Below are 24,580 nucleotides of genomic sequence, written 5' to 3' on the forward strand. Positions count from 1 at the left end.
AATTGTTAATCATTGTATCAAAATGATATGATTTCTCCTTGAAATATGCAATTTTAGCGACATGAAGTAGCGCATGTTTAGTAAAGGCAAACGCAAATGCAAATTATTATAACTGAATTTTAAAAGAGTTATCCCCAACCGACTAAGCTGAAATTTTGCATAACATGTTTAGTTTGGATAACAATGCATGGTTAGCTAAGTGACGTCTTTCTAAATCCAATATGGCGGACTCCCAAAGATGGCGGACCATTTATTTTTATGCACCCCCATGATATGGGCATCAAATGAAAGGGTTTGTTGAGAAAAATACGAAAATAAAATGAAGTCACTAAAAGCTTGTATAATTTTTTTTTAAACATGAACTTATTTTGGATAACTAATTTATATGCTAGTTGGGATATGTACAGAGCCTTCATAAATGTTTACAAGCCACGTGATCCCTAAATTTTAGCGTCACCAACATTAATGATTCGTTTACAATGAAGAATGACAAACCTTTACATCTACGTACGAGATAATCCGATAACTATAATGCTTGAATAAAATCTCGTGAAAAATTACACCAATCACCGATGAAACATAATGTTGTGTAATTTTGATCTCGTTGTTTTAATTATTTTTAATTTTACCGAAATTTAATTGCCAACGTGAAGGAAATAAAATGACTGTTCCAAACAAAATTATTGGTCACGTGGCTTGTAATCATTTATATCATCACATGTAAAATCACTATGTTTTGTTAAATTTAAGTTGTGTATAAATAATTATTTGTTGTCAAAATGTTTTTATTCCGTTAGTGACTTTATGGATAGTGTTCATGACTTTTAGTGGTTGCTTTCACTCTGACGTTTATTATGTTATAAAGTAATTTTTATTGTTAGGTCAATGTGTATTTCAATTAATCTAGTGCTTTATGTGTATTTTCTTAAATTGTTGTTTTTTTGTGTGTTTCCTTAACTTGCTACCATAATATGTTATGTATTAATAAATATACCAATAAATATTCTATTCTATTCTATAAGGACTTTGTAGCTCATAGCTTTCCGCAATATCAGTTAGAAGTCCTGTTAGTATGGTCAGATTTATTTTGTATACCTAGATTTCTGGTATTGAAGAACGTTTTTTGACTTCATTTGATATTCAAAATACTTTTGTGAAATTTTCGTATTTTCTTAAGATTTGCATAACAATTGTACAATAATGATTGACTGAACTGTCTATTTATTTTATGGCTTTTTTAAAGAATATTAATTAATAAGATAAAAAAATACTAAAAAACTTAAAAATTAGCGTTGCTTTCCGAAGTGCCCGTCATCAAATTGCAAACATAACCGTATTCACTCTAGACGCGATACTTATTATTTGAAAATTTATATTTCTAATTTCATTTACAACTTCATTAAATATAACTTCGTTCAGATTTAGTTTTTCTATNTGGCTTGTAATCATTTTTATCATCACATGTAAAATCACTATGTTTTGTTAAATTTAAGTTGTGTATAAAGAATTATTTGTTGTCAAAATGTTTTTATTCCGTTAGTGACTTTATGGATAGTGTTCATGACTTTTAGTGGTTGCTTTCACTCTGACTTTTATTATGTTATAAAGTAATTTTTATTGTTAGGTCAATGTGTATTTCAATTAATCTAGTGCTTTAGTTGTATTTTCTTAAATTGTTGTTTTTTTGTGTGTTTCCTTAACTTGCTACCATAATATGTTATGTATTAATAAATATACCAATAAATATTCTATTCTATTCTATAAGGACTTTGTAGCTCATAGCTTTCCGCAATATCAGTTAGAAGTCCTGTTAGTATGGTCAGATTTATTTTGTATACCTAGATTTCTGGTATTGAAGAACGTTTTTTGACTTCATTTGATATTCAAAATACTTTTGTGAAATTTTCGTATTTTCTTAAGATTTGCATAACAATTGTACAATAATGATTGACTGAACTGTCTATTTATTTTACGGCTTTTTTAAAGAATATTAATTAATAAGATAAAAAAATACTAAAAAACTTAAAAATTAGCGTTGCTTTCCGAAGTGCCCGTCATCAAATTGCAAACATAACCGTATTCACTCTAGACGCGATACTTATTATTTGAAAATTTATATTTCTAATTTCATTTACAACTTCATTAAATATAACTTCGTTCAGATTTAGTTTTTCTATACATTAACCTGATAATTAATACTGATTTGACTATTAATTCATAATTAGTTGACTATTCATTCATAATAATAACTAAACTAGAAGTTGTGATTTATATAATGTCTAAAGCTTATAACGGGCGATTCATTTAGAGGTACTTTTTTCAACAACAACAAAAAATAACAAAATTCTATTTTATGGAGCAATCTTTATTATTATACAAAAAAACTATTTCTGATATTTATTTTTTAAATATTATTTCTTTCAAATGTTGTCCTTGACTGCGGTTGAGATGGTCCATTCAGAAGTTCCAATTTTCGATGACACGTTCGAGCATTTCGAGTGGAATTTGACGAATGACTCGAGTAATGTTGGCTTCCAATCCCTCAATCGTATTCGGCTTATCCATATAGAATTTGGACTTCACGTAGCCCTAATGGAAAAAGTCTAGAGGTGTGATGTCACATGATCTAGGAGGCCAATTCACTGGTCCAAATCGTGAAATTAACTATTCATCGAATTGTTCTCGCAATAAAGCCATGGTTGCATGAGCTGTATGGCAAGTGGCGCCGTCTTGTTGGAACCAAATGTCATCGAGATTACGGGCTTCAATTTCAGGCAGCAAATAGTCTGTTAGCATGGCGCGATAACGGGCACCAATCACAGTTACGTTCCTGCCGGCCTCATTTTTAAAAAAATATGGACAGATGATTCCACCAGCCCATAAACCACACCAAACCGTTGTTTTGTCTGGATGTAATGGCAACTCTTGAAGTTCTTCGGGTTGTTCTTCATCCCAAATATTTTGTTTATTAACATAGCCATTAAGCCAGAAATGGGCCTCATCGCTGAACAAAATTTTGGTCGAAAACATTGGATCTTCTTCAAGCTGTTCAAGAGCCCAAAGACTGAAACGGTGACGATTGGGAAGGTCAGCCGCCTTCAATTCTTGAATGAGTTGAATTTTGTATGCTTTCAAACCAAGATCCTTACGTAAAATACGCCAAGTTGTTGCATACGACAAGCCAAACTGTTGAGATCGGCGCCGAATTGATTCATTATGGTCATCACGTACACTCTCGGCTACCGCCGCAATATTTTCTGCACTTCGTGCTGTATGCGGTCTATTTGGTCGCGTATTATCCAATAATGAAAATTGGGTTTCAAACTTCTCGACGGTGTAGCGAGTTGTGCGTTCGGTGGGCCGATTATGTAGACCATATGTTGCTCTAAGAGCACGAAATACACTCCTGGCAGAACGCTGATTCTCGTAGTACAGCTGAATTATTTGTAGACGTTGTGCCGGGCTAAGTGATGTGTCCATGATGAAATGTCAGACAGTACTGAACCAAAATACCACGACAGTTCACTCGACTCATGCGTGATCTGTCTTAAACTCGCTACTGAAAAAAGTACCTCTAAATGAATCACCCGTTACTACAGTGACTCTATATAAGACAGTGGCGACAATAGAGTGTATCATTTTTAATTGGTCCACGTGATTTTAGCTGCCATGTTGCATCCAGTGTCAAATTCATCTGTGAAATGTCATGGTGACAGGAGCGTTCTTATGGTGTTATTCAATATTTGTATTGTTTTATTTTAATTTTGGTGATTACTAGTGAAACTATTGGGTATTCTGTGCTAAAAGATAGTTATAATGTCTGCAGAAGCTTCATGAGGACGATGACCGTGAATTTCTTTCAGGCTTTTTGGACACCATAACAAAAATAAGACCTACTTATAAGGAGGTTAAGGTTCCTGCTAACAGAAGAAATAAAATTTAATCTTAGTTTTAGTGAATTATTTAAATTATCTTTATAATGTGTGCGGATATATTGCCCAAAGTATCGTTAAAACATCAAAAACTTGTACAAACTGTCTGCATGCTGTTGGTTCTAAAACGCCGATCTATAAAACATGTTCAAATTTTAGCGTACTTAAGAGATTTAGAGAACATTGTCTTTTTTGCAATGAAGCGGTATAGCGGTATTTTGTTTCTTCTTGCAGATGGAAAGTACTTTTACAACATTTTTTGCGATTGAATCTTGACAAAACATAAATTTAAGAGTTTTTCTTAAAAGAAATGTCTGGTTTAAATTTAGATCTACCAAATTGTCATCAGATCGAAAATAAAATTGTTAAAAGATTTATTATGTTCCGATTAAAAATAGCTTCCAAAAAATGTCAAAAAGCTTGCAAGTAAAAGTGTTGCTGGACATTTATTGCAACAAATACTATCACTAGTATTAAGCATTCGTTTTTCTAATGTAAACCCAATAAATTTCACTGTGTAATGTAGGTATGTTTAAATTTACTTGCCTAGAAAATATAAACCAATAGTAAGTTGTTTTTATTATATATTTATCCTTCCCTATTGCGCAAGTAGATTCTATATTCATTCATTAATTAAAATCACTTTCCAAGGGAGTTATTTGCCTAAAACTGTGCGTAAAATTTAAAAGAAAAATACTTTTGTACTTAATTAATTTTTTATAAAAATTACTTTCAATTTGACATTGGATGCAACATGGCGGATGGGATTAGTCGTTATTGTCGCCACTGTCTTGCATATAGCCACTGTAGCTTATACCAGTGACGTTGACACATACACACCTGCCATTTTTTATAATAATCTGTTTAGAGTTCCTGTGCACTTTTCTTTTATTCGAAACAAATTTGGAAGGTTTTTCAAGAGTGGATGAGAAAAGCCAAATAAGAAGTGTTAAACTGTTGACTTTGCTCGTATTCAAAATCAAAATATAAATAAATGTAGGTTATTGATTTAAAAGAATCATTGATAGCAAAAATTGGTAATTTTTAATATTTGGTCATTTATTGGGGGTTTCTACGGAGGCTCTCTTTTTAAAAAGAAAAATCAGAACCTAAACAGATTTTTGTTTGATTCTTAAAAAATAAGGTCACGCAATCAGCAACTTGTTGGTATAAAATTTCAAAACCTCAACACTTTTTTTCTTACATGAAATTTATTTATGTATGAAGATATAGTACTACACACAACTAAAAAATTTAAAAAAGCTCATTTCAACGTCAGGTTTTACAGTGGACCTGGTTTCCAATGCCGTGCAGAAGTGTATTTTTAAAGCATTTACGGATTGCCCGTTTCGATTTTTTTTTACAAAATTGTATTTGTAAGTCCCCTCAAAAATATTTTTTTTTCGGATAACTTCTGAATCACCCTGTATATTTCTATATACATTTTTTTTAATAGAAAAGTACTGATTACCAAACAGACGTAAATTCATAAATTGATCATAAAGTTCTGGTAAATGGAAAGCAGCTGATCGATTCAACGATAAATCCAACGTAATTCTCACTTTGCTGCAAGTGTAATAAATAATCACGGTAGTATGTTTCCCTAGATATTTCCTCAGGAAATAATTTAAACAATTGTAACATACTAATTTTGTAGTTTGTTTTATTTATTATTTTAAAGGCAGATAAAAAAATCTGTCGATAAATATTTTCTACCCGGGGTAGAATAACTTTCCTCCCGCAGGAGGAAAGAAAAAAATTGCTTATTTAAGGAAGAAAATCAAGAAAAAAAATTCTACTTTCTACTATTAGGGTGGCGGAAAAATGCATTTCTAAATTCTGCGGAAGAATATTTGGGGCGTGGAAAATTATGTTCTTCACACTTTTTTTAGTAATTACTTCTCAAAGGATATTGACATGATGTAGTTAATACTTATGGTTTTTTACCCACTACTGAAAACATTTGGTGATAGTGTTATAAACCGCTGTCATATTTTAGTTGAAACTATGAGTCGCTACAACTATTTTAACATTTTTCTTAATATCATACCAATTTTTGAATCCCAACAGGTAAACTACGCAAATCCCATACACTTTTAGACGTAACTGCACTGTTCGTTTTGATTTTCTTGCTTCTTTTTAAGGATGAAAACCAATTAGGAATACTAACAGATCCCCTTCTGACGCTTCCTGTAGTATACTGCATTATTTCTGGCCAAAAAAAGTCTTTCTTCTTGGGTAGAAAGTGATTAGTATCGTGTTCATTAGTTACTACTAATTGAAACTGTAACGAACCTCAGAAAACATCGGCAACAGTATTATTTACAATAAACCACATTATTCGTTTTTGTACTATAATTTTATGTAACCGACAATTTCGACGTCCATCTAAAGAAAAAAGAGATAAGCACAATTAGAAAACACACACCTAACAGCATGCATATTGTACCACAAGTTCTATATTTTCTGATTTTCTTCACTTTCCCAAACGATATGATACCGTATTTGTAACATTACCCACTTGTAAATAGAAACAGATTGTGTACTGCTGACCTTATACAAACTAAAAATAAACACGCGAGTTAAATTGAAATTACTGCTAATATAGGAGAGGTAAAGTGCTAACAAATTTCATATAACTATAACGCCGTACGTGCGGAAACAGATTAATAAATGAACAAAAAAAAAGAACAAAATAAAGTAAACGAAATTTCATGTATTATTTCCGAATAATGATAAAGGGGAATTGTTAGTACTGGTGAGATATTTAAAATTTTGTAATATTCAGGGCATTTGGAAAAACAAGGTACCTAGAAAATTTTTCATTCTGATTTTTTCAGGCTAACAGGATTATATTAGGCAGACAAGATTCCTAACTATTAATGGAGATAAAGGTAGGAAGATAGATTTCAATGCTTTTAATAAACTCTTGACAAAAAAGGGACAAAGCTTTAGACATTATTTACAAAACAGTGACATTACCAAACGCTTTATTATTCTCTTTTCTTTGCTTGTATTAAAATTATAATACCTAAAATTTTTCTACATCATAAGAGCTTCAATGGAGGTATTTTTTAAATCAATTTTGAGAAAGTCAGATGACATTTTTTCTTATGGACACTATACTGCATTTCTGAATTTAGCAAATTTGTATGGTTACTTTGATAAATACAGGGCGTGTTCCAAAGTAAACAGGACTTTTCAAAAATAGGTATTTCTAGTGAGGCCATCTATTGGCGGAAAGGTAGATCCTTCATTGATGTACTATCAAAATTTTATGACCTTTGGACGAATAGTACCCGAAGTTACAGTATGTTTGTGTCATCGATACAAAAATGAGCACCGATCAAAGAGCTAATATTAAATTTTGTTTCAAACTTGGGAAAACTTTTACCGAAACGCTTCAATTGATGAACCCAGTTTACGGTGATGATTGTTTATCCCGTGGTAGAATTCATGACTGGTATACGCGTTTTAAAAACGGTCGTGAGGACATAAATACTGAGTAACATGTTGACCAATCGAAATCCGTGATCACCGTAGATTCCATCAAAATTATGCGAGAATTCATCAACGAACAGCCAAAATATTCATTGAAACTCGTGGAATTGGAATTGAGCATCTCATAGACATCAATTTATCGCATTTTGGCCGAATATTTGAGCTACCATTTGGTAGTAGTGTGTACACTTGTTCCGCACAAGTTGTTTGACGACCAGGAATTAGTCAGAATTCAACATTCGAAGGACATCATTAAGGAGGCCAAAAAGGACAAAAACCTACGTTACAAGATTGTGACTGGTGGTGAAAAGTGCTGTTTTCAATATGATTCAGAAACCAAGCGTCAAAGTGCCGAGTGTTTGGCGCCAGACGAACCAAAACCCAAACAAATCTCTTTTTTGGAAAAGTCAAATGTGAAGACAATGTTGATTTGCTTTTATGGTTCCAAAGGCACTGTCCACAAACAGTTCGTTCCAACGGGCCAATACGTTAGCGCATAATTTTATCTTTGTGTTTGGAAGGGTTTGGTGCATTGAATTTGGCCAGAATATCGCGTAGAAGGAATTTGGCGCCATCTCATCTATCGACACTTGTGATCAATATTTTTACTAAAAATCGTATTTTAACTGTCAACCATTCCCAGTATTCGCCTGATTTGGCACCGTGCGACTTCTATCTGTTCGGAAAAATGCAATTGCCGATGAAAGGAAAGCGTTTTGTGGACGTAGAAGCCATCCGAAAGATTTGTTCCGACATTCTGAAGGAGATCCTAGCCGACGATCTAAAACACTCATTTGACATGTTTTTAGGCCAAGCAAATCGCTGTATTGAGTTGTAAGGGCACTATTTTGAATAAAATCGATTTTGCCACAAAATCTTTTTAAAAAGTCCTGTTTACTTTTCCTTATATATCAAATTCTTCATTTGTCCCGTGAGAAACTAATTATTCAAAAAATTAATTTATTAAATATACAAGGATATTTTCAAAGCCGATGTAATAGCTTGAGGAGGTTCTTTCTTGGGTCATTTTTACCCAAAAAACTTTAATGAATGAAGCGTAATTTAAAATAAATAATGTCACGTTCAAATATCATCGAATATCTTTGACATAAGATGATGAACCTTGGTCTAGTTATAGGCAAATATTCGCAGAGTTAGTAGATAACTTTCTCAAACAGTGGCGGACTTATTGGCAAAAAGTGTCACTAAAAATCTGAGAATTCCTAGACCCCTAAATATTTTGGAAATGGATACGTGCATTTAACTGCTATTGCCAATTAAAAAAAAATCACAATTAAAAAAAAATTGTAGGTAATTTATAATTTTTTTTAGTACGACATAAACTTAGCACACAGCTGAATAAGTCTAAAACAATAACTCTAAAAAACTATTGCTGCAGAAATTTTTAATTTTCTGAGCCGTCTGTTTTTTACTTTGTATTTAAAATTTTTTTTCACATAAAAAAACTTTTTGTAACTTTTTTTACGAAGCGAATAGTTTACAGTCATTTTAGATTTATTAAACTAGATTTAGAAAAAAATATTTCATAAAGGTCGTTTTTCGAATAAAATAATATTTTGCTTGGAAAAAACATTCGAAACTAAATACGCTTATCCGATTGGCAAAATATTCAGTGACGTAGAAATTATAAGGTTGTTAGTGACAATATCTCCCAGTATCTCAGCTACTAGTTGACAGATTTGTATATCAATTATAATTAATACAATTAATTTAAAATCAACACCCTACATCTCAAAACTAGCGGTTTTATTTATTAAAGCTTTTTGGTTTAAAAGCATCCAAGAAACAAACTTTATGGACAAATGACAAAAATTGACACATTTGCAATTTCAACATTGATAACGAAAACAGTATTTCGAAACGTTGACTCTGTAATGTGTTGTAGTAATTATTCCTTGATTAGTCCTGAAGAATTATCTACTTTCCGAGTGCGAGATATTTCTAGTTAGATAAAAAAAATATGAACTGTACCCCATGACTGATCTTTTTGGTACAAAAGGTAATATATTTAAAAGTTTTTGTCTTTGGTGCGGTAGAAATGCTCAATATACATTTTGATCATATTGCTGAAGACCTAAAAAATTCCTCTAAAAATGTTATCATATTTGAGCATTCAAAGATTAAATAAAAACAAGAGTTTTGTTCAAAATCTCATGAAGACATTTTTGCCAGTTGGATAAGTGAACGGAATTACAACACACAGTTCATCAAATTCTGGATGTTGACTAAATCTGTAACTGAACTTTAAGGGCGGATTACTTTCAACATGGACCCTGCACCAAATATTGACATGAAATTGTTTTTGACATGTTTTATTTTTTTATTTTTAGTAGTATTCTGTACATATACAACTACTATACATATATTCTTGCGTTCAAAATGATATATTTAAAGTAACATTCAGATAAACGTTAGTGCAATGACACTGCAGTTGCACTATTGCATTGTGCTTGTATGGTATAAATATTATCTACTCTGTTTACATAAAATTAGTATTATTTACTGTATTGTATGTTTTGTGGTGTTCTGTCAAAAATGTGTTGTCTGATTGGTCCTTGTATTACTGATGGGAAGACTGGTAACGGATTGGTAAAAGCTAAAACGCTTCTAGCTTCTGCCGTACCAACTGCAGTACATACAACGGCGTTACTGTGAAGTTTATCTGAATGTCCTTATTGCAATGTTCTACAGAACCAATGTAACCGCACTAATCCTATGTGAATGAAGCTCAACTAAAACCACCTTTATCCAAAGTTGCTTCGTTTAGCCGCTAGTGGACATCAAAATTGACAAAAAATGTGAAATAGTTTTTTTAAGTAACCCTCACACAGGGTTTCCGATTTAAATGAAATTTGCTGCGGCAGAATTTGTGTGTAAGTGTTACATTTTAACATAGTAACCGAAAAAATTTACATACCCTAAGTAAATATGTTCATATTTATTTGCCATTTCATCTCTTGTATATTTTCTGTATTTCTAACGAATAATTTATATTTTATTCTCGATATAAATTTGATTTATCCAAAACTTTGATAATAGAAACAACGTAATGCTTTCCGAGGTTCTGAAACTTTTAATTGAATGTTCTTTTATGAAAGAAAGACATTTCCGGTAACCATAATTCAATAAAAAAATAATTATTATTTTGAATTATGTCACTAAAAATGATGTCATTTCGAACAATATGGGAGAAATTGCAAGTTTCTGAACTAAATGAATGGAAATTTAAAAAATCTATTTTTTTTATCAACTTTAACACCCTCTAGCGCTATAATAAACTTTGGAAAAGTGTAACTTTAATTAAATCGTCTTGATTTCCACGAATCTGTGGAAATCCCATGTATACTGAATACATATCCTCTATTTGTAAAATTAGGTGCTTCTAATTGCGACACTCTGTAACAAAAATTGTTCTCTTCATGCAACATACTGTTAAAATGTATTAATTTTTAACATTAACCTTTCATTTTATATTACCAAAATATAGAACTTGTGATACAGTGTTGGATTGTAGTTAAATTAATGTTAAGTTTTCTTTTGAAATTAGATCAAATAATTAGTAAATTGTTCGTGTCTGTTTCGGATCTACACATTTGTATTTATTAAGTGTAATATGTAAAAAAATCGTTAATTAGTAATTTTTATATTTTATATACATCTATTTTAACTAATGATATTATGGGAAACAACTACCCGGCGGATTAATGTCCCGTCCAGCATTGAATTACACAATACCTAGAAAACATCTTAACATCTTAACAGTAGCAGTGACCATTTATGTTGTGACACACTTTGTATGTTACATTAATCTTGTCCTGATAAGTTAAATTTAAAAAATGACACTGCATATAAACATCAATGCTGTTTTTAAATTTGGTTAGATTAAGGTCAAATATGCGTAGGATACATTGTTAAATACGGTAGTCAATTTCATTTCACATAATTAAAAGGCTTCTACGATAAACTCAATATATTTTTCAATATTTACGTCTGTGTAGGTGTAATATTCCAGCGACAAAATAAAATTGTTATATGTAATCGTATTGTGGTATACAGGGTGATACAGTTTTATTACTATTTAGTTATTGATTTATTCTAAACGCTTCCCGGAAGGTGAATGGGAGGAAATGATTGTTTTCAGTAACCGGTTTGAAAAAAAAATAATAAAATGTTATCACTTTGTATCCTAAAAACGCTGTGTTTGCTAACTTAAGTTTTTGTGAATTATTTTTTAAATTTTGGTTAGAGAATTATATGTAGAATTTTGTCAGTGGGGCGCTGTAATACCCTGTATACTTATTAATTGCCTATCAATTTATAATATTTTCGAAATACTGTATTACTGGATTTCACCTCAGCAATATATTTTTATTCATAAATTACAATTGGAATTATATTGCAGATATAATTTACTGTTCTCTGTAAGTATACATCTTTTTGTAATGTGTTGAAAAATTTATTTTTAATTTATCCTGTTAAAATTGTTTCTATTCATACATATCACATTGTAAAAATAAGTAAAACGTTAATGTTTCTTACTTAAGTCGGTGACACAATGTTACTTGAAAAAAATGACGAACTACTTGTAAACTTGTAAAGAAGTTGGATATTATTTTGGATTGAATTGTAATTTTAACACCCTGTATTTTGAAAGAAAAGCAACTAAATGAGAAATAGCATAAGAAAAGTTTTTTTTTCAAAGAATCTGTGGTTAGCAGCTTCACCTAATTTTTTGTAACACCTTGTATATAGATACGTATCGGACTTAAAAATATCGGTATCGGTTGATTACAGGTACCGATCGGGGAAAAGATTCGAATCGATATCCCTAGTTTTTCATCTTCTACCTTGGTTTCAAGATTTTATTGCATACAGTTCATGAATTAATTAAATACCATGTTGTTTTATCTCAAGAAAATGAACAAGACCATTTATTTCCGGTTATTAAATACTATGTTGTTTTATCACAAGAAATTGGACAAGGACATCTATTTCCGGCTAATATTAAACTGATTATTTCTTATTTATGAGTAGATATTTTATTTAGTTTCAGTTTAAAGAAAGTTATTAAATAAAGAATGCTGAAAAATATCCTTACAAATATATTTTTTTTCAGTCGTAATTTAAAAGTATTCAAACTGAATTTCTATATCTATAGGGTAGAACGATTTATGCCCCTGCGTTTAAAACGTACCCGCAACAAAACAGTAGAATCAAATTGAAAATTCCAAAAATAAGTACCCATTCGACAGGGCATTTATTCCTGTTCTGTACTACAAATTAAGAGTCGTTGAATTTAGACGTTTAGTAAAAAGTATGGATTTTGTTTGTTCTGGCAACAACATTCAACTTGTAGATTAAAAGTGTCAGGTTTAAATATTTAAGGGAATTTATTTGTGTTCATTTTATTCGCAAAAAATGATTTATGAGAACACGACCAAGAAAATTTTTTCGTATATTTTTTAATGTTCGTTTATCACAGTGTACTAAGTCCCGTACATACTAGGGCCAATTTGTATCGCTACAGGGTTGCTGATTGATCTGTAATATTTTTATAATAATGTGAAGGGACATATAAGAATTTAAAATCGCAGATACGTGTTCCTATATTTAAGTACAAGTGATTTGGTTTTTATAAAAATGGTTCATGAATTCGAGGGCCGATATTTTAAATTTTGAATGATAAATAATACTAAATTAAGAAAAATTTGTTCATTTTTATTCATTTCGTTTACGGCTTCCTCTTGCCCTTGTCGTTCCTATTTCTATCAATACACTATTTCTGCCTAAATATTAAGCTTTTATTGAAAGATGGACGCCTTACAAATCCAAATTTGTATATTTTTTCTTTAAATTTCTTAAAGTTATATGTTCAATAATTAACCATATTTCCTCGACATCCTCAAAATGTATACCAAATATTAGATGGTCTTGGTTTTTGCTGTATTTATCAACTTAATACGTTCATTTCATATTCGTATAAACCGTCATATTTCACTTGAATACACTAAATTCACTAAAAATATTAATTCAACTTAAAAAGAAAGAAAAAAAAAAACGTCCGTGAAAATAACAAATCGACACTCGGCATACTCGTATACGTCAAACTGACAACCCAACGTTACAACAGAGTTATGCTAATTCCTCAGTATAAAACATATGAAGCCATAAAAGACTTTAATCTCTGAATTCAGACTTTAACCTCTTAATTCAGACTATAAATTCTGAATTTAAAGCATTGAGTAGCAAAAGGATATACGTACACTACGTATATCGTACGTACACTTGTATTATATGTATATTACCCATATACAGGGTGTCACAGTGTAAGCGTACAAAAATTAACTGGGAAGTAGGTTCGATCAAGATATGACTAAAATTCTTATAAAAAAATTCTTCAACAGACACGCACACTGAGTTAGTTTTAAATAAAAAAAATACATATTTTTCGGTAATAATTTAAAAGATGAAAGGATCAAACTGATCCATGGGTGGTGTGCATACCTTTTCACAATCATTAAAACTATGTGACATTTACTTTGATTTGGCCCGAGAGAATTTTGCATATTTAACGATCAATTTTAAATAAGAGAAGAAGTGCATAATACACAATGTGCTTAAAGATTAAGGGCCTAAAAGATAAACTGGTCAAGGGCCCCTAATGTCAAAATAATGTCGCATAGTTTTAATGATCCCGAAGAAGTATAATACACTTTACCCAAAAATCAATTTATCCCTTGAGGGATTTTTAGGTTTTGACTGAAAATTGTTATTATTTGATCCTTTCGAAGAATTTTAAAGGAATTTTGGTTGTAGTCAAACTATACATATAGCTAAACTTCTACTTGAAACTAAAGGAATATTCTTGCATTGGAACGAAAGTTAATAATTCAGAGATAAAAGCCTGAATTCAGAGTTTAAAGTCTGAATTCAGAGTTTAAAGTGTAAATTCAAAGTTTAAAGTCTGAATTAAAAAAAAATAGACATGGCCATTCTACGGCTTCGTAAGACTATTTTTATACTTTATACAAAATTTAGATAGGTTCAGTAGGAAAAATTTTTTGCATACGAATTTAACAAGAAATTTAAAATAAAATTTTAAATAAAAACATAATACATGAATCGTTTGAGCCACCTAGTAAGTAATTTTCAGCAATTTTTTGTTCATACATGTGTCCGGTTATAAATATTGGTCGTGGTAAGCAAGAAAGTTGTCGTTGACGTCATTGCTTTACAGTACACTCATTTTATTTTAAAAAAGAAATACAAACCCTAAACAAAATTTGAAGTGAACTTTCAGAGAACAACGATTTGCCAAAAATCAGTAGAAGCAAATTATGGGCCGTCTTACGAGAGTTGAATTTTTGCTGGGAAAAGCAGAACAGGAAGTCAGTTCTTATCGATAAAGATGAAATTATTTGTTGGCGAAGATCCTACTTAAGATCAATTAGAAAATTCCGTGACGAAGGGAGGAATATTTATTATCTAGACGAAACTTGGGTCAACGAGGGATATACTGTAACAAAAGTATGGCAAGATAAAAATGTAAAAAGTTTTCGACAAGCATTTTTGGATGGACTTTCAACAGGGTTCAAGGCACCTTCAGGTAAAGGGCGAAGATTAATAGTGACACATATAGGTAGTGCCAGTGGTTTTGTAGATGGCGGTTTACTTTTATTTGAATCTAAAAATACAGGTGACTATCACGAAGACATGAACGCAGATGTTTTCGAAGAGTATTTTACACAGATGTTGGATCTTATTCCTCCGGGGTCTGTAATTGTCATGGATAATGCCAGTTACCATTCACGGCAGACCGAGCGGACGCCTACGACTGCTTGGAGGAAAGCCGATATAATTCAATGGTTATCCGGAAAAAACATTTCTTTTGAAACAAATATGGTGAAAAAGGAACTTTTGACACTTGTCAATCTTAATAAAGATCAGAAAAAATATGTTATCGATGAAATGGCAACAAATCGCCAAATAACGGTACTACGGTTACCACCTTATCACTGTGAACTTAACCCAATCGAATTAGTCTGGGCGCAGGTAAAAGGAGATGTAGCGCGAAATAATACGACGTTTAAATTAAGTGACGTGAAAATTTTGTTAAAAAATTCCTTGGAACGAGTAACTGCAGATAACTGGCAAAGATGTATACATCATGTACAAAAAGAAGAGGAGAAAATGTGGGAACTCGATAATTTAATTGACGTTACTGTGGAACCTATCGTTATCAATCTAGGAGACGAAGATAATTCATCAGAATATTCAGAGGATGAATTTTAATATACCTACTTTTTTATTTTCTTTATTGTACATTTATACAACACTACATTTACTCACCATAATTTGAATTTTCAAAATACATATATTTTTGTGTGGAATAAAAGTCTATTCATTAAATTTAAATAAATATTTTGATAATAATATTGAATAATTTTATTTGAATTACTAAAAACCCTCTTAACCCGGTTATGATGCTTAAAGTAGCCTCATGTTTTGAAATGCTGTTTTTATATTGTTTACTTATAAGAGAAATGGACCGAGAAATTGAAGCGGCATAGACAAAGACGGATTGTCGGGGATTAAATTTTAGCTACCTGCTACAATTTAGTACAGTCCGATCGCACAAAGTTTTTTTAAAAGTACACCTCATCCTATACCGATAATACATAATATAAAAATAAGCTTTTATTACTCTCTTTCATTTCTAAACAGACTATAACATAAATTTTCAATCGTTTAAGATTTTTTTTAATAATGATTTCTGCATAATTTAATTTTAATTCATTCATAAAACCATTTACTATTTTTTAAACTAGAATCATCAGTGTATTACAGTTAAATTTAACCCACAGCATGAAACTAAAAAGATTTAGGTCATATGCTATATGATGTATGTATGTATATATGTGTGTATGTATGTATGTCGGAGGGTGGTGGAATTGTTTTTCCACCGCGGCACTTAGGCCTTATTAGGCCCCTTGTACACCCTCCTTCATTACTCGAGTACTTTTCTTCAAATCATCCTATTTACTACACGGGTGGCTTGGTGGCAAAGTCTCGTACTGTTTATGTATGATAGCATGGTTTTGAGTTACAGAGATTTCCTTTGCTGTGTTCTCATTAACATTTATCGGGGACCACATGCATGCGGCAAATGTTGGGCGACCTAGGTCTCTGGTAGGCTGCCACAGCCTGCGTCCGTGATGCTTGCCTCGGCAGATCGAAATCCGCCAGCCAAGACACCCGGCTAGGCGGTCCTCTATTCTATATGATATTCCTCATGCAAAATTTGGCAAACTCGCAATTCTTTGGTGCGCTAGCATAAATACCTTTCAAGCGGACGCAAAACGTGCATGTAAAACGGATAAAAAAATTCGTAAATACTAGTAACTTTGAAAAATAACTTCCTCTGGATTAACTCACATAGCGAATTATACCCGCGGTATAATATGTACAAAATTTAAAGTTCGCCCTGTGTTTTGAAGTATTTTAAAAATGATAAGAGCCTCAAATTTTAAATACTGTTATATTAATATATTTTTTAATAATAGTCATTCATTCTTGGCATAGTTTTTGTTTTTTCTTTATCTTTTGGGTATTTTGACACTTGTGAAAAAATTTTAAAGAATATGAAATAAACCTCTCCCTGCGCCAAAAGACTTATTTTTATAAAAATAGTTTAGTCTACCCAAAATCTCACACTGAAAAAGGCAGACAAATACAAATCAATATAAAATAATCGTTGATTGATCCTTTTTTAAATTTTTTCGCAGGTGGCAAACTACCCAAAAAATGAAAATAGAATTATTTTCAATGGAGAATTAGATGGTTTTACTTATCACTTAAACTCACCGAATGAGTATATATTTTTTCAGTGAAAACACATAAATAGCACTTAAATTTAATTTTATTAGCTGATTGTATTAACAGTAACAAACTAGATTACCGTTATCGATAACTAAGAAAAAGTTTTAATCAAAAAAATTTTAACACTTAGGTTACTTACATAACAATAACACTAGATAAAGGAGATTTAATTTTACCCAACTTGGGGAAAAGTGTAATATAAAGGGTGCTACATTACTACAAAATGTAAACGGAAATTCATTTAAATAAAGAAGTAGTCATCAACTTCCGGTATAATATAATCGCAAGTTGAAAATGGGTAATTTAAAAATTTAATTTTATTGTATGTATACGTATTTCCCTCATACGTTTATCGTTCTATTAAGTTAAGAATAATTCACATAACATTCTACTTCGTTATCTTTTTATAATTTTAAACCAAGGATACCGGATTTTTTTTGGTCATATCTCCCTACTTTCAGAGATAGCACAAACCAAATAGCTATCACTCCAGACAGCTACAAATTTCCAAATTGCTGATACAGTACTACATCACCAGCAGTTTTTTAGGAAGATTAAAGAAGATTCAAATGGAGCGGCAGGCATTCCTAGACAAAGCCTATGCGTATCCTAGCAACGCATGTGACCGGAAGGCAATGTTGTTACGCGTACGCACGGATTTATTTTGTACACATTATTTATCAACGCCTATTTTTTGTGTTACTGTATTTGATTACTTAAATGTATGATGTAGATATTGATAAAAATGTTTTAAAGACTGAACGAATACCTATGTAGTCAACTTAAGACGATCGGATATTCTGTAGCGATGTTACAGTTATGTTATTTAATCATAATTTCGTTAGTTAGTTACTACTTTCATTTTTTGGTATTGAAATACTGCAGAAAATATATTTAAAAATAAAGAAATTCATAATGACATTTTAAACAGCTAGTAATATAAGTACAAATATTTTTAATATGTATTTCATAATGCCATAATTTTTATAAATTTATTTAATATCCAAGGTGAGTTATTAGTACGTCGCAGAATGTAGGTACAGGGTTTTTGTTTGTATTTTTTCAGGATTAGCAAATATTTGGTTCCGTATTTTTTCTCTCAGTACTTGTAAATTTTGAGGTCACGTGGCTTGTAAACATTTGTGAATTCTGCATCAGGATTATATAGAAAGATCATTTTTTTCTGTACCGTTTTAGAGATACAGGGTGTTGAAGTTGTTAAAAAAAATTGTTTTTTTGTTTATATTTCCGGAATCTATTAACCGATCTCAATAAAATTTGGTACAGATAATGTATGATAGTAGGCCTTACATTCCCTAAAATATGAGCTTTAAAGGTTCAACGAGTGGTGCACAACTGGGCAGGGGGCCCCCCTTTTTTTACAAAAAAACCTACGCCACTGCATTTTTTACAAGTCATTGTAACTGATTTATATTCTGATGCACAAAATACGTAAAAAAGGCAACTCTAGTTTTTTCCCCAAGATACGCCGTTCTCAAGTTATTCATATAAATATAATCCCCTTGTGGCAGACACTTCTAACCATAATATTACAAGAATATTTATGCTTAAAATTAAATTAAAAAGTGGAATTTGTAACCACATCAATAAAATCCTTTACACTCGTTTCCACACCACCTGTGAGGTAGAGTTCGTTACGCGTTTTAGTTTCAGTTTCTCCTGGAAGCCTAATCCACGATCTTTACAAATAGTTTCAGTTTCTCCTGGAAGCCTAATCCACGATCTTTACAAATAAGAACTTAAATCAAAATAATAATAAATTTTCACAATCTGCATATTTGGTCACAAGAAAATCCTCATCAAACTCGGACAAGATCTTTTCAACACGAATTTTCTGTGAAAGTGTGGCTCGGAATAATTCGGAATAAAGTTTGTAGACCTTTCTTCTTGCCAACCCGTCTAAATTCCCAGTCATTTCTAAACTTTCTAGAAAACCATCTATTTGAATTATTAGAGGATGTTCCATTAAATATACGACAAAATAGCTGAATACAATGGATGGTGCTACTGCGCATTCTGGGAGAATAATATAAGAATAATTTAATGACAATTATATGGGGCGATGGATAGGTAGAAGACCAAATGCCAATGTCAACCATAATGGTGCAGAGGGTCCAGTGTCTTGGCCAGCCAGATTGTCATATCTAAACCCCCCGGACTTCTATGTTTGGGGTTATCTGAAAAGTAAAGTTTATTCTACTCCAACAGATACAAGACAACAACTACTGCAACGAATAGAAAACGGGTGTAATGAATTAAAAGAAAACCACCACATGATATCAGCTTCAATAATTAATTCCATTACTAGAAGATGTCAGAAATGTATAGATGTGGGTGGTTCGCATTTTGAACAATTGTTGTAAATACGTAACGTTAATTTTGTTTCTTGTTTAGTTGCTGTTCCTTGGTAAATATATTTTTATTATTTTGATTTAAATTGTTTTTATTTGTAAAGAATATTAGGCCTTCAGGGAAAACTAAAACACGCCAGGAACAGTACCTTACAGGTGTGGAAACGGGTGTAAAAAACTTTGTTGATGTGCTTACAAATTCCACTTACTTTTAAACATAAACATAAATATTCTTGTAATATTATGGTTAGAAGTGTCTGCCACAAGGGGATTGTATTGGTATGAATAGCTTGAGAACGGCGAATCTTAGGGAAAAAATTAGTCACCTTTTTTACGTATTTTGTGCATTAGAATATAAATCAGTTACAATGACTTGTAAAAAATGCAGTGGCGTAAGTTTTTTTTGTAAAAAAGAGGAGACTCCTGCCCAGTGTACACCACTGGTTGAACCTTTAAAGCTCATATTTTAGGGAATGTAAGGCCTATTATCATACATTATCTGTGCTAAATTTTATTGAGATCGGTTAATAGATTCCGGATATAAACAAAAAAATTTTTTAACAACTTCAACACCCTGTATCTCTAAAACAGGACTGTTCCAGATCAATGTCTATAAGGCAAACAAATATTTTAAAGAGATCTATCTGCCCTCGAAGTTTCCTGCATAAAATTCGGACCACCCTGTACAAGCGCGGTAAACACGAGTTTTATATGTACTGCAACAACTGTGTTTAATCGTGTTTTACTCGAAACTACGTTTTCCGAACTATCGACTTTCTTTTTAAATTTAAAGTAAATTGAATCCATTGGAGGATAGATTAACAAAATAGGGAAAACAATATTTTTTATATTTTAACACCTTCAAGAGAAAAAAAAATTGAAAAATCGAGACAGATTTCGCATAACAGTCGTTTTTTTTTTCTTTTCAAGTTTTTATTGATTTTATTATATTTATACGGTACACATGTTACATACGGACACATATTTAAGAAACATTTTTGGATTTTCAAGTTCAGATAAAATGTACAACTCCTACAGTTTACACAAAGTGAATCTTTTTGAAGGTGATGACGGCGCATGACATAGCTGGTCATCATGACAGTATTTTGTACCAAGAAAATTTTTTATTTTTACTTAAATATTTAACAAATATGTGGCAAAAAGTTCCCAACATTGTATTTGTCTCATCTTAAAAAAAAATCCTGCATTCTGCAAATTATATTAAAATACATTTTATATCCCACATTGATATCCGTTTTGAAATTATATTTTATTTATATATTTATGACACACATATACTGTATGATAAGCAATTTACTTTAATTCATAATAATCACACAGTGTTCATCATTATGAAAAACACACATTCCATTCTAAACAATCGAGTTGCAGTTGCAGTGAATACCGGAAATGGCTTCCCATTGACGCGCAGATATAAAATTGAAATAAGAAATTCGGATGGACGGTTTTCGCACACAAAATGCTTAGTGTTTTAAAAAAAGCTTAACAATATTGGGGCCTATTATTGTAAATTGGTCTATTTGTGAAAATTCTAATCGACTGCCGCGAATACAGGGTCCGGAATATACGAACATAACATTGAGGAGATTAATATAATAATATATTGTCGTACCTTTTTGTTTCAGTTAGGTACCTACATGTTTATTCAACTTTGATATACTTGAGAAGTGTTCATTCAAAATGAGACATGTCCACATAAATACTGTGGTAGTAAAAATGAAAAAAAAACTATTAACTTGTAAGGTAAAAAATATATGAATATGAATGAACGTCAAGTTTTGCTTAAATAGGTATTTTTAGTACTCATTATTTTCCTTTATTTTCATAAAATATTTTTCTACTCCAAAAAATATATCTGTTAATAATTTTATAGTATTTACCGGTAAATTTGTTTTTTTGTTTGCTGGTTTTTTAGCACTAATTACGCTCGACATAATTACACACAATTAATTATGCATCAAAAGACAACTAAAATCGTAAGAGAAATCGGCGACTAAACCAACAGCTAGGTAGATTGCGTGGCTGAATAACGGCGCCAATGGCTAGCGGACCGATTATGATAACTCTATTTATAACATATTACCAATTGATGTTAAAATGATTACGAGTACATATTTATTGAAAAAAAAAACGTTAAATATATATATATATATNTTATTGAAAAAAAAAAACGTTAATATATATATTTTTCATATGCCCAGAAAAACAATTCGTTGTATGTTTGAATCTAAAATCAGTTGATTGTTAATGCACAAATACTTTTTTATTATTGATAACTATAAAAAAATATTTTTTCTTTATTGAACATTTGTAAGTATCCTTTTAATTTAGAAATTGTTTGCCTAAATAACGTAATGTGATATATTGAAATTAAACAACGCAAAAATGTATGTTCTACGTTTATTTATTGTTAAGAGATTGATAGGTGAATATTTTTGTTTGTCTATATAGATTTCTTGTTTTCTCATGTTTTTATTGATATTTTTTTATTTAAACTTATTGTTAGTAGTTATATGTTATTTAATTCCAAAACAAGTGTTAGTCACTTTTTGGATATCTATTTTGTTTATTTACTTTTATTTCAAGTTTATATCAAATTAACCTCTTTTTATCAAAGAATTTAATGTATCCATAATTTATTTTTAGTGGAAATAGTAATTTCATAATTTAAAAAAAACCTCTTAATAATAATAATAATAATAATAATAATAATTAGATAATAAATTGAACTGTTTCTGAAAAAAAACAACGCATTTAATATTTTGCGACAATATTTTACGTTCAAATCCCAGTACGTTATAATTACGTTAAAATTTCAAAATCTTAACTAATCAATTAAATATGCCTTGATAGATTATTGTATAGACACAACATAATAAATCGTTTATACTACAAAATTAGTAAGTATATTTTAAAAGTTTTTAAGAACGCCTCAAAACGTTAAATGTGTTTTTTCTTATAAGCAGTTATTGATCAATTTTGAAACGAGAGGACCGTTTTGTATATTTTTTAATGATATTTAATATTAAGCTGCTTAACTTTTTGACAAAAAAAAACACAAACAAATTGTTTTTCTTTTTTAGTTTTAAAATTTTGTAGATTGTTTGGTCATAGTTTCCAGCCACCATGTACAACTTTTTTTCTAAAACTTTAACCATAATATCAACATTATATTATTATAAAATATTCTATATCCATAACCAATCACCACAATACGAATTTCTACATCAGTAAATGATGCAAACATTTTTGAAATACATACTTCCAGCTAAACCGGAAATGTCATGTAAGAAAAGTATTCCCACGATAAAGTTTTTAAGTACCAGTAACTTTTAATAACTACTTAATCTGAATGATCACTTATCATCATCTACATGTCTTCTTGCCCTTGAAAATGGTCGTTATTTTTTTCAATATAGAGGAATAACCTCGTTAATATCAATAAACAACTGCAGTTAACAGTGACTGATAACTTGTCTGCCACTAATATTTTTATATATGCATAATAACAACAGATGACTAATAAACAATACTGTGTGATAATTTCGGTAATTTCAATTAATATCTGAGAACTAACATTAAAAATTATCTTTCTCAATTATCTGTCGATTCCACACAAAAATGTCTCGTCAATATCATTTAAAATTGTTAGATTTCGAGTAGAGATTTTGAGATACCTTTATTGTATATCTGGGGAGCTTTGTTACTTAAGGTTTAAGCGATTAATAAAATATAGTTTGCTGTATATGGGTTCATTCAGAAGTAGAAATTGAGAGAATTCGAAACAATATTTACCTAAATATTTCTTCAAACCTGCCTGATCAACACATCTCTTTAAGTGATCGAAACGAGTTTATATAAACACAGTTGCTAACACATTTCCCTAATATACAGTTAATTTGATACCTCAAAACTTCTTTATTTTCGGAGCAGCAAATTAAATCACCTCGTTTTATTTGATATCTAGCCATTTTAGGAGAAATTGAGGTACTTTTTTGTGGAATCGACAAGTAATTTAAATTCGGTTTCATTAAATGATCCGTCTCTCGTACCCTACTGAAGCAAGGAACGAAAGATTTTTATTGTCGTCCTTTGCACCTTTGCACCAGTTCTCCGATATTATTTTTTTTAGACTAATATGTGTAAGTTGATTTAAATCCAGCTGGTTTCGTCCGAGATATCTGTGGTTGATGTATGATTACTGTTTTTTGGGACACCCTCTATACATTATACAGACTGATTTATCGAAACCGTCAGTTTGAAGTTCACTTTGAAATATTAAAAGTTCGTCTCATTGTTTTTTCTGAAAATTTCAATACAATATCTGATTTAATTAAATTATTTTTCAGGTGGCTGCAGTTCCCCGGATATAGCGAAGTTAACTTTTTTTATTTTTAGTTAAGTGGAACTTCTATTATGTTTAATTTTTTTTTCGTCACATTCTATTAGGTTTGGTTAATTACTGCATATACTCATATACATATTTCATATAGTTTACTCATTCAAAATTTAACAGTACCAAAAATACTGGCCTTTATTAATAGGCCAACAAATAAAATTTTTACTCGAAAAAAGTCCTATCCGCGAGATTATTGTAAAATTGTCTAAAGGAACATAATACAAGACATCTCTCATTTCGTGAGTCAAAAAATTTTATTAGCTAACTTTTCTATTTAAACAAATAAGTGAGGAAAACAGTTTTTTCACTTTGCAGGGAAAACCATCAATTTTAGCGAAAAGTGACTCACAGACAGCTTATAGGGAGTAAAATTATCTACAAAATGAGACTGGTTAAATTAAAATCGGTTAATAAACAAAAAAGTTATTGCAAAAAAACAAGAAAAGTGCCCATTT

General features: G+C 30.8%; 1 protein-coding gene across 3 annotated transcripts in view; it reads right to left on the reverse strand.

Annotated features, from left to right (window-relative positions):
* Positions 1-24,580, reverse strand: part of LOC108912707 (cytohesin-1) — a 94,612-nt gene that overhangs the window by 24,629 nt on the left and 45,403 nt on the right. The window contains exon 2 of one of the 3 annotated variants that reach the window (XM_018718026.2): positions 5,983-6,320. The exons of the other annotated variants lie outside the window; for them this stretch is intronic. Coding sequence (XP_018573542.1) covers positions 5,983-6,138 — 156 coding nt within the window. The 5' untranslated portion in view covers positions 6,139-6,320. The remainder of the gene's footprint in view (positions 1-5,982; positions 6,321-24,580) is intronic. 3 annotated transcript variants of the gene reach the window in all.

This window comes from Anoplophora glabripennis, unplaced genomic scaffold (genome assembly GCF_000390285.2).
Source record: "Anoplophora glabripennis isolate ALB-LARVAE unplaced genomic scaffold, Agla_2.0 scaffold668, whole genome shotgun sequence".
Classification (NCBI taxonomy): Eukaryota; Metazoa; Arthropoda; class Insecta; order Coleoptera; family Cerambycidae; genus Anoplophora; species Anoplophora glabripennis.